General features: G+C 36.1%; 1 protein-coding gene across 1 annotated transcript in view; it reads left to right on the forward strand.

Moving 5' to 3' along the window:
* The first annotated feature begins 1,718 nt into the window (after positions 1-1,718).
* The window catches only part of SRFBP1 (serum response factor binding protein 1), a 106,330-nt gene continuing 95,765 nt past the window's right edge, over positions 1,719-12,283 (forward strand). Inside the window, exon 1 of the mRNA XM_051997881.1 lies at positions 1,719-1,928. Coding sequence (XP_051853841.1) covers positions 1,893-1,928 — 36 coding nt within the window. The 5' untranslated portion in view covers positions 1,719-1,892. The remainder of the gene's footprint in view (positions 1,929-12,283) is intronic.

The raw sequence follows: 12,283 nt of genomic DNA on the forward strand, positions 1-12,283 counted from the left end.
AATAAATATAAAGTATGCAATAAGAAATCATTGAAAAAACTGTTTCAGATGCTATGTTAGTTCAGCTAAAGATATGGAGACTTCTATACTATCCCAAAATACCTTCAAGACAAATATATTATTGGTTCAGAATGGTAGACAAAGATGAATAGTAGAAGAGAATTAGTGTGATTAGTGTGAGCACTATGTTATTAAAGACAAGATCTCAGATCACTTTCCTATATGCAGTTAACTTTTAAAAATGAAGCAACAAAGGGTGTAGTGTATCAATGAGCATGTGATGCATTTTCTAGATTGTAAACTCCTAAAAGCTAAGAACTCTATCTTAAATACTGTCATTGGTAGGACATTGTAGATTTGAAGGACTTACTTTGCAAATCCAGCACTATTACTGTGTATTGCTGGTCTGCAAGATCAATTTAAGTACAAAGCACATTGCCTTTGTAATGAAAAAATGCATTAGCATGAATCATAAGGGGTCCAAATGGATTATTTCTAGTAGAAATAACTGCACATATGATTGCTATAGAAACTTCTTTTAATTGCTGTTCAAGTCGAAAGACTGATATAATTATCATCCTATAAATGACACAGAAAAGTCCAATTTCACTCTCTCCTCCCAATACCCCTCCCACCTAATTCTACAAGTGTACTGTATTGGGTGATGGAAAAGCAGCATCAAAAAGTCTCGTGGACAAATTCTATCTTCACAGCTCTAATTTTATGAGATAATAGTTAATAATGAGATAATACGTTAAATTACTTATCTTTAAAAATAAAAAAAGTTCATTGTCCTTGCTCTCCGGGGTCCAAATATACATTTAGGACGAGAAGGATGCTTAGAAGTCATCTTATTTTATAGAAGAGGAACTGGAGTCACAGAAACGTTATGTTTTTTTTGCCAGGGTCTCATACTGAGTAAGTGTCCCTGGAGTTTCACGCCACATCTTTCCCTCTATTCACCCCTACACTGCCCCAACAAGATGTTGCTGATATTCGGGTCCTATGCCGGAGTCTTACCTCAGGCTTTTTCCCTCAAATTTGGAGTTTTCCACATATTTGAACTAAAACGCTTCCCGTACATGGGGGATCTTGTCTAAAACGCCATTCAATCTCGCCCTATTATGTCCCAATCTCTCTTTCGCAATCCCCAATTCCATTCAAGTGAAACGGGGCAGCCAGTAAACCGCCAGTCTTTCACTTAAAGCCCCAAAACTTAAACTTAAAGCCCAAAATCATTTGAGCAGCTAGATGGCGCAGTAGGTCGAAGGTCAGGCCTGAAGTTAGAAGGACTTGAGTTCAAATTCGACTTCAAACACTTTCTAGAGATCCCCGGGCAAGTCACTAAACTCAGTTTCACTCAGTTTCCTTATCTGCAAAGTGTGCTGGAGAAGGAAATAGCAAAACATTCCAGTATTTTTCCCAAAGAAAAAAAACGGAGTCTTGAAACGGATACGACAGAAGCAAAATCATTTAAATGGAGTCAATTAGTAGGCAAAAGTGGAAAAATCAAGCAACACAATCTGAAATAACCCTACATACTTCATACAGCCACTAGAGAAACCGGTTACGTCACTATATTGCGCCGGACGTTGCGCACCACAATCTCTAATTTCAGATCTTTCCCGGAACTTTTTTCATCAGCTAATGTAGGTCGTTTTGTAAACCACTAAAATTGGACCTAAAGAGCTTCCGTAGCCAGGAAAGGTTACTGCGATTGCGTGGTGCAGTCTGTGTAGGTGTTCCAGAAAAGTGTGCTGGAGCTCGGAAGGTAAGGCGTTGTGTTTGTCAACGCGGAGCTTTGACTCCTCACTGTCGTCCTCAGTTGTGGCTGCGTTGACTCCGCGCCGTCGTCCTCAGCTGTGGCAGTGTTCGCTTCTCGGGACTTCGCCATGGCTCAGACGGGAGTACTGAACCTCAATAACGAGGTGAGTGCCGAGGGGTCCGGGATCCCTGGCGTGATGGACTAAGAGCTGGCCGATACTGCCTCCTTTTTCTCGGCCCGGATTGTGTTAGGGTGGCGCAGGGCTCTGTGCCGGAGCTGTTGCTCCTCAATTTCCTCTTCTGTAAAATTGCGGAGTTTTGAGTAAGATTATCCCTGAGGTCCTTCTAGGTTTAGTCTACTTTCCGAGCGGAAGCGGCTGGTAAAGTCTCTCTTTCCTTCGTATTCTGATGATTTGCCGGGTGTCCTCAGCCTTGGGACTGTGATAGGAGCATGGGAAGGGTCCTTGGTCCTGGGAGCGCTGAGGACCGGGAAAGACATGACTGCCTGGAAGGAGGATGATGGAGAAAGTAATGAATGGTACCTGACCCTGGTTAAATGTATGATTCCTCTCCACCCTTTAAACTATATAGCCTTGCAGAATGTGCACAGCGTTATTCCTAACTTTTCCTTAGCACCCTAGCACAGAACTCTGTATACTGAAGCCATCTGATTATCCTCGAGAAAGCCAATCTATACTTTAAATGACTGCTCTTGTCGATTCTAAACTTTCTTCAATCAGGATTCGATTTTGTCATTCAACTAAAACTGCCCTCTTCAAAATTAAAGCGATCTCATTAATTTTTACTGGGGCTTTTTTAGTAAATTTATTTTCTGTGAGGAAATGTGTGGCAAAACAAAATAGACATGGTGTTTTTATTTAACTTGGTAAAGTTTTCACCAGGATCTGCCAAGATATTTATTATCATAGGAGCGATAGATCTAGAGCTGGAAGTGATCGCTGAAGCCATCTAGTCCACCTCTTTTATTTAACAGTTGAAGAAACTGAGGCTCAGGGAAATGAGAAAAGACATACATCAGTAATACATGTTCTTTTTTTTTTTTTTTTTGCCAGGCATTCTCTTTTTATATATTTAATAATAATGGCTTTTAGTTTTCAAAATACATGCAGAGATAGTTCTTAACATTCATCCCTGGAAAACCTTGTGCTCCCAATTTTTCTCCCTCCTTCTACTTTCTAGACAGCAAACAATCCAAAATAGCTTAAACATGTGCAATTCCTCTAAACATATTTCCACATTTGTCATGCTGCACAAGAAAAATTAAATGAAAAGGGAAAAAAATGAGAAAGGAAAAAAATTTAAACAGCCAAAAAAGGTGAAAATATTATGCTTTTATCCACATTCAGTTTTCATTGTTCTCTCTCTGAATGTGGATGCTTTTTTCCCATCACAAGTCTATTGGAATTGCCTTGAATCATCTCATTGTTGAAAAGAACCATCACAGTTGATCCTCACATAATCTTACTGCTATGTAAAATGTTCTCTTGATTCTACTCACCTCACTTAGCATCAGTACATGTAAAGTTTTCCAGGTTTTTCTGAAATCCACTTGCTTATCAGTTGTTATAGAACAATTGTATTCCATTAATTCATATACCATAATTTATTCAGTCATTTCCCAACTGATGAGTATCCACTCAGTTTCCAGTTCATTGCCACCAGGCATTCTCATAACACTTTTTATCATCATGGCATTTCTCTGGTCAAGAATTTGCAATGATCTTTTGCAAATCCTTCTTTAATGCTCTAAGATCCCTTCATTCTACCTTTCCAACTTTGCCCTCTACCAATACTTGATCTTCAGACGCTCTTCTCTTCCTCTATACTTTTCATTTGGTGATCTCATCAGCTCCCATGGATTATTTACCATTTTTATTTAATGATTCTCAGGTCTACCAATCCTACCTCAAACTTTCTGCTGACCTCCAAGCTCCCATTTTCATCTTCTTTTTTAGACAACTTGAATTGGATTTCCAATAGGCACCTTAAACTCAACATGTCCAAAACTGACTCCCATTACTGTAGAGAGTTTTCTCCCAGTTACTTAGTTAGAAGTTATCCTGTACTCCTTTGTATTTCTCTCCATTCCTCCACCCTCTATTTTTAATCTGTTGTCAAAGCCTATCAGTTTTACCCTTGTAACCTCTTTCTTTGACACTGTCGCCTCTGTAGTGCAGACCATCTGTCACTTAAATACTTAAACATTGTAATAGCCTACTGATGGATCTGCCTGCTTCGTCTTTTCCCGCTCCCATCCATCCTCCGTTCAGCCACCCCCACCCCGGCTCAATAAACTCCTGTGGGTCTCTGTTGCCTCTAGAATTAGATGTAAAATGATCTGTTTGGCATTCAAATTCTTCATAACTTAGGCTCTCCTATTTTCCAGTCTTCTTACACCTTACTTTCTTACATCTTTTCTTCCAGCCAATGAAACTATGCCTCATGGCTATTCTATTAATAAGATACTCCATCTGTAGACTCCCAGAATTTTCTTTGGCTGTCTTCCTTGCATGAAACTCCTTGCCCTTCTGCTCTATTGACCTCCCTGGTTTCTTTTAAGTCCTAGCTAAAATCTTGTTTTTTAAAGAAGCATTCCCTAGTCTCTCTTGATTCTAATGCTTTTCCTGTATTAATTGCTTCCTATTTATCTTATGTGGAGCTTGTTTTGGTATATTTGTTTGCATGTTATCTCTTCCTTAGATAGTAAGCTGTTAGAGGGCAATGACTATTTTGCAGTGTGTGTTTGCCTGCACCCACTCATACTTGTGTGTATATGTGTGTCCCACAGTTTAGTACAATTCCTGACTCATAGAGGATTGGTTTTTTGCATTATGCTACTTGTTTTTTTGATATACATCTTCATTGTGCCTCTTATTCACTCTACTCATTTCTGTAATCCTTTGCTAGTGCTGTTTTATCTACCAGCAAAACCTTTCCCAAAACTTTTACTTAAATGAATTTTACTCTTCCTTCCAGGTCTACTTTGAAACATATGAGACATGATCCATGATCTAAGGAAGTTTGTACTATCATTTAGGAAATAAAGCATATATACAAGAAAATAAATTTCTAGTTAGAAGGACCTGTAGAATTATTTAATCCAGCACTCTCATTTTGCAGATGAAAAAATAGAGCCCAAAGAAGATCAGAGGCTTTTCCAAGATCATACAGGATAATAACAGGCCTGGGAACTATACTAGACTGAGCCTTTATTTTAAATTCATTATTTTTTTCCTCAAATTCTCCCTCTGAAAATTATTGTAGTTTAGATCATAGAACATTAGAAGTAGCTATCCCCTTCAGTTTGCATGTGAAAAAAGTAAAGTACAGGGCTATATTCTTATCTACCTAAAACAGTCATTATTTAAGGGCTCACTATGTTAACCAGGCATTGTGTTAGGTGCTGAGGATGCCAAGAAAAAAGTGAAAAAAATTATTATTTCAAGGAGGCATTGGGGATGAGAAAGGGAAAAGATCTACAGAAATAAATGTATGCAAAATAAATGCGAGGCAATGATTTTTATTATAGATTACTACTCCAAACCTGATTTTTTTTTTTGGTTTATTTTCAATTTTTTTTTCATTCAGCACTGTTGGGGATAGGGCAGCTAGGTGGCACAGTGGATAGTGTTGAAGTTAAGAGTCAGGAATTCAAATTAAGTATGACTTAGACATTAACTGTGTGACCTCTTGCAGATCATTTAATCTCTTTCAGCCGCAATTTCCTCATCTTTAAGAAGGAATAAAAATAGGTTGGGTTATCCTTTGTTCTCAAAGAGGACCAAAATGACTTCACTGTTAGAATCAAGTTACAGTATCTCCAACTGTAGATGATCAAACCAGCATGAGCTCAGAAAACTCTGCCACAGATCAGACACAAATAGTTTCTATGAAATTTGGAGTGATCTCCCTAACTTTGTACATCTCGTATTTCTGAGCTAATTCAATTCTGCCTTGCTCATAGAGCGCAGCATTTTCTCTGACAGCAGCATGCCTTATCAGGTTGTTCTGTGCCAGTGTCTCCTATGCCATAGAACCGATTCTAAAGTTCTTAGACACCTTGAAAGTGTCCTTGTATTGCTTTTTCTGACTACCGTGTGAGTGCTTGCCCTGGTGGGAATTCTCCATAAAATAGTCTTTTTGACAAGCATACATTTGGCATTCGAATAATGTGGTTGTCCAATGGACTTGTGCTCTGCAGTAGAATTGGAATGCTTAGCAGTTAAGTTCGAGAAAGATGAGTATCTAGTATTTTATCCTGCCAAGTGATCATCAGAATCTTTCTAAGATAAATCAAATGAAAGTGATTCAGTGTCCTTCCATTGTGCTTGGTACACTGTCCAGTCAGCACAATGGCTCTGTAGATTTTCAGTTTGGTAATTCGTCTAATACCTCTATTTTCCCACACTTTCCTTCAGAGCCTTCCAAACAGTGAGCTAACTCTGGCAATGTGTGTGTTAATCTCATTATTAAAGTGCACATCTCTGTAGTAAAAGTAGTACCTACTTCATAGAGTTCTGTTTTGAGAATATAAAATAATATATAAAGTGTTATGTGAGCTTAAAAATGGTTTATAAATGCTAGCTGTAATTAGAAATTTGACTTCTGAATAAAGGATATATTATCATATTTAGAGAAATGAAAAACATGGATCAAAACTCTGCATGTAATTTTCCAAATTTCTAACGTATAGCTTTAATCTTCTTTTTACCAAATTCATTATCAGAAAATTAAAAACATAACAGTAACATACATTTGCATAATACTGTGAGGTTTTCAAAACACTTTGTTAACAGCCTTATGAAGTAGAGCAATTATTATTAGTTCCAGTTAATATCACTTTATAAGAGAAGATACAGAAACTCAGAGAGGTAAAATGCCACCTGTAGTTATTATACAGTTATTAATTACCCCACACTTATTTTGAATCCTGATAGCCTAACTGCACGTAGTTTGGGAAACTTTTTCCATTAGGACTTAATGCCTCTCTTTATTGCAGATAGGAGTTTATTATAAACTTAATTTCATTGATCCATAATATCTGGACTTGAGGGCTCTGCTACGTAAATCTTGACTTTAGAAAAATCAATTCATCCTGGACTACCTCAATTTTCTCATCTGTAAGATGAGATGACTAAATGTTCCCTAAGCAAAGGTCCAATGCTAAAATTTCATGATTTACCTCACAAAGATAATAGATATTGTGCTTTGTTACCATAAACACTATAAATTCTAGCTTGATTTACTCCCTATGATGCAACTTTTTACCAACTAATAAATAAAAAAAATTTCCTTTGAGCATATTGTAGTTTATCCTAAGTGAAGATGGTAATGATAAAGTATAGGAATAGAAAAAGAAAACTTAAAAAAAGGGAACTGAAATAACACTTTTGAAACTTTGTCTTTCCCCCTTCAAGTTATTTAACAGCTTCTAATGATCATTTTTATTTCATTTAACATAGCCTTTTTTCTATTTGTAATAGTCTATGGGCTACAGGTATTTCTACAAGACCATGAAATAAAGACTAGATTTTTGTTTGTTTTATTTATTTTTTCTTTTAAAGGGGGTAGAGGCCATTGAGATTCCTGTGCATTTATTAAATCCCTCCCCCTCCATAAACTGTTTAAATAGAAGAAACCCCAAGTCTAAAAAGGGTGACCTGGAATAAGCCAGCATCGTATCACAATTTACAAAGATTATAGTTGGATTTATTGCCTGAAATGAAGCTTGCTAACTGGAACCGTGACAAAGTGCACGTGTTTAAAACCCAGTTAGTAAGAGTGAAATATTTATTATACTTTTCAAACAAAATAGGACAAGGAATTGGGGAGGGGAGTCCTAGAAAGGATTGATGCAGGGCGTCACATTCCCAAAGGGAGAGGGAGGAATTTCAAGTATCAGAGTGGTGGCCCTTTGATAGATCAGAAGGCCTTCCTAGTGATAAGCAGCTTTCACAGGGACTTGAGCACATATAGTAAGATAAGGGGATGTCTCCCCAAACCATCAAATAGCATGTGTCTAAGAGCCTAAGGTCTGTAAATCCCCAAATGACTCAAGGCCTGCTTCATAGCTGGTATGAACTTAATTGGCTTCAAAGTTACTGATTTTCTACATGTCTAGCTGGGTCTTTTCTCAGTCACTTGACATTGCAAGTCCTCTTGATTGGCTATTATGCGGTTTCATTTTCTAGTTTCTCTGTCACAAAGGAAAGCTCTAACATATTTAATTGGTTATTATAAGCATTACAGAGCCCATGTTCATACCTGTAAGCAGCCTAACCATTTTGCATGTTTGATCTCAAGATTAACATCACAACTTCAATGTTGTCCCTTTATTTGCCTATAATGGCTTCCTAGGATTTGAGTTTTGATACAGAAAAAGACATTGCTCTCTAAAATTTTATAAATTGAAAGGCTATATATGGTATAATGCTTAGTTTATAAATTAATGAATTCAACTTAGATTACAACTTTTTAATTAAGTGTAATGCTTTTGAGTGCTTCTTGTTTATTTCTGAAAAATGAAGAGTAAAAAAAAAGATTATCAGTTTACTCCCCCATATAGCTTCTTAAAAAGACCTTAGTCATACAAATTATTTTCCAAAAACCTTCTTGTTATAATATATAAAGTAAAATTAAATGTTAAATTCTTATTAGAGTTACTATATTTTTTTTTTTAGAAATTTTATTCTTGCACAGCAACTGTTTTATATTCAGTTCTGATTGTCATATTTTGTGAAGAACACCAATAAGTCTGGAATGTTTCTGGAAGATGATAGCACTGATTGGAAGAGTCTTAAGACATAGGACTGGTTGAAGTAGCTTGTGATATTTATCCTGGGAAAGAAAAAATTAGCAGAATTCTGATACTTGTCTACAAATTACTTGAATAGCAGTAAAGTAAGAATAATGTTGCATTTAGCCACACACTCAAAATTCTTCACAGTTTTGAACTATCATTTCTTTTTAGCCTTATCTCACATTATTATTAACTTGCTTATAGTTTGTGCTCTAGTGAAAAATGACTATTTACACTCTCCATTTTATGCCCTTTGATTTTATACCTCTGAGCCTTTGCTCAAGTCCTTCCCAGTGCTTGGATGTCCTCCTTTAAACATACTTACAGCCATTTAAAAAAATAATTCATTTTTCAATTTCCATTTTGAATGTCATGTTCATGTCATGTTATTCAATGTCATGAAGTATTTCCCAATAACCTTCCCTATCTGGAAATAAACTTTCCATATTTGTACATCTTTTCATTATACAGTTATGAATTTTATTTTAGTATTCATTCAAGTGTTCTATTTCCCTAAGAGAATTCAAGTTTCATGTAGGTAGAGACTTTGCTTATGTAGTCTTTATATTTCTCCCAGAACCTTACATAATTCTTTGCATTCACTACATACTTTAAGGTTTTTTTAAACCAAATTATTTTTAATGTGTGGTATTTAAGCAAAATTGTTTTTCCATCTACTCGATACAAGTTCCTGATTTCCCTCCCCCACCCCCCACCCCCAATGATATAATTTTTGTATCTTCAATCTGTTAAGAGAAACAGTTCTTTTTTTTTTTTAATTATTATTATTATTATTTAAAAATTTATTTATTTTATTTTATAATAACTTTTTATTGACAGAATCCATGCTAGGGTAATTTTTTTTACAACATTATCCCTTCCACTCGCTTCTGTTCCGATTTTTCCCCTCCCTCCCGCCACTCCCTCCCCTAGATGGCAAGCAGTCCTATATATGTTAAATATGTTGCAGTATATCCTAGATACAATATATGTTTGCAGAACCGAACAGTTCTCTTCTTGCACAGGAAGAATTGGATTCAGAAGGTAAAAATAACCCGGGAAGAAAAACAAAAATGCAAATAGTTCACATTCATTTCCCAGTGTTCTTTCTTTGGGTGTAGCTGCTTCTGTCCATCATTTATCAAGTGACACTGAGTTAGGTCTCTTTGTCAAAGAAATCCACTTCCATCAGAATACATCCTCATACAATATCGTTGTCGAAATGTATAATGATCTTCTGGTTCTACTCATTTCACTTAGCATCAGTTCATGTAAGTCTCTCTAAGGCTCTCTGTATTCATCCTGCTGATCATTTCTTACAGAACAATAATATTCCATAACGTTCATATACCACAATTTACCCAGCCATTCTTCAATTGATGGGCATCCATTCAATTTCCAGTTTCTAGCCACTACAAACAGGGCTGCCACAAACATTTTGGCACATACAGGTCCCTTTCCCTTCTTTAGTATTTCTTTGGGATATAAGCCCAGAAGTAACACTGCTGGATCAAAGGGTATGCCCAGTTTGATAACTTTTTGGACATAATTCCAGATTGCTCTCCAGAATGGTTGGATTCGTTCACAACTCCACCAACAATGCATCAATGTCCCAGTTTTCCCACATCCCCTCCAACATTCATCATTATTTTTTCCTGTCATCTTAGCCAATCTGACAGGTGTGTAGTGGTATCTCAGAGTTGTCTTAATTTGCATTTCTCTCATCAATAGTGATTTGAAGAGAAACAGTTCTTAAATGTCTGTGTCTGTGTCTGATGACACACACTTTGGCAATCTGGGGAAGCTTGTGAAGACCTTTTCAGAGTACTTTTTTTAAGTGCATAAAATAAAATACATGGTTTATTGGTTGTTGTCCTTTTTTTTTGGAAGAGGACCAAAATAATTGCTGTGTGCTAGAGTCAAGTTACAGTATGCCTGACTGGCTGATCAGACCATTATGAGCTCCGAAAGTTCTACCACAGATTAAGTACAAATAGTCCATTTGAATATTTAGGGTAGGTTCAGAGAGGACAGCACCTTTTCTGATGATGGCATACCATGCTGTTTCAATATCTCCCATGTGATACAATCATTCCAAAGTTTTTAAGAGAGACCTTGAGAGTGTCCTTATATTGCTTTTTTCTGACTATTTTTGCACTTGCCAGGTGTGAGTACTCCAAAAGTAGTTGTTTTTTTGGCAAACATATGTTGGGTATTCAAATCATGTGGCTAGCCCATTGGAGTTGTACTTTCTGCAATAGAGTTTGAATGCTTGGTATTTTAGATTGAGAAACGCTCAATCTATAGGCTGATGGGGCACCTATGTTTTCTTAGTGCTAATTGTTAGACCAAAATTACCACACAGCAGAGAATTGATCCACACTTTTCTTCCACTCGGCTTCAGAGACTGCATTGAGCACAGTCATCTGCAAACAAAAAAGTCATATACCAACACTTTCATCTTGGCTTGTAGTCTTTTCAAGTTGAAGAATTTACTGTCTGTGAGGTAGCTAACCTTAATGTTGTGTTTCACTTCATTGAAGACATTTGACAACATGGCTGAAAACATCATGCTAAAAAGCACTGTAGCAAACATATATGCTTATTTTACTCCATTGGTAATTGGGAAAGTGAAGGAGCATTGTCCATTACCTAGAACTCTGGCTAGCATGCCATTATAAAATTGACCAACAATACTGATGAATTTCTCTGGGCAACCAAATTTTCAGTTTTTGATGATCCCTTGCCTATTGAGAGCATCAGAGGCCTTGAGTGATTCTACATATATTATATACAGACTTGTTCTGCTCCTGGCATTTCTTCTGGAGTTGTCAGCCAGCAAACATCATATCAACCATTTCTCAGCCCTTTCTGAAACCATAAAATAAAATACAAAAGATTACAAAGGAAACCAATTCTATTGAAATATAGTTATTAAAATATATTTTTTAAATTTCACAAAGCCCAAATAAAAAAACCTTTAATTTAGAGAATAATAGGTAGTCATAGGAATATGTGCTAACAGTGGGATGGGGGAATTAGTGAAAAACACTATATTTTTTCCTATTCCTTCATTTTTAAACATCAGTAATTTAGAGGATCAAGGAAGAGGAATTGAAACCATGTAACTAAAAGAAATACTTTAAATCCACAAAAGTTACAATCTGTCCTTAAGGTTAATATCTTGTAATTTCCAATTTGCTGTGCTAGGACATCTTAAATTCTCTTTTGTTTCCTAGGAGAAAGTGAAGAGGAAAATGAAGTGATTTGTGGTGTTAGATAAAAGTACTGTTGTACTTGTAATTTTTGTAAACCTAACACATTAATAGATGCTTGTTTAAGTAACTGTAGGTACTTATGAGTTATAAAGTTCCTATGATTATCATTGGGTAAGTTTTCTATTTAGAACTTTAATGTTTTTCTGAAGTAGTATTATTTTGGAACACTAGTTACTTTCGAATTACATTTTAAAAATTTCAGCTAGGTGGCAGCACACATTCACCAACTGGTGTGCCTTAGCTGATTATTTTATCCTGTGTTCTCTGTGTATGATTTTACTTGTTACTCATAAAAAATATGAATATAATACTTCATTAAAGATGCATAAAATTACCAGTTGACATTTAAATAGTATTGGGTACACAGGGCTCTGCCCACAGGAAGTACTTAATAAATTGTGATTGAATGAATGAGTTCTTC

This window comes from Antechinus flavipes, chromosome 1 (assembly GCF_016432865.1).
Source record: "Antechinus flavipes isolate AdamAnt ecotype Samford, QLD, Australia chromosome 1, AdamAnt_v2, whole genome shotgun sequence".
In the NCBI taxonomy this organism is placed as follows: Eukaryota; Metazoa; Chordata; class Mammalia; order Dasyuromorphia; family Dasyuridae; genus Antechinus; species Antechinus flavipes.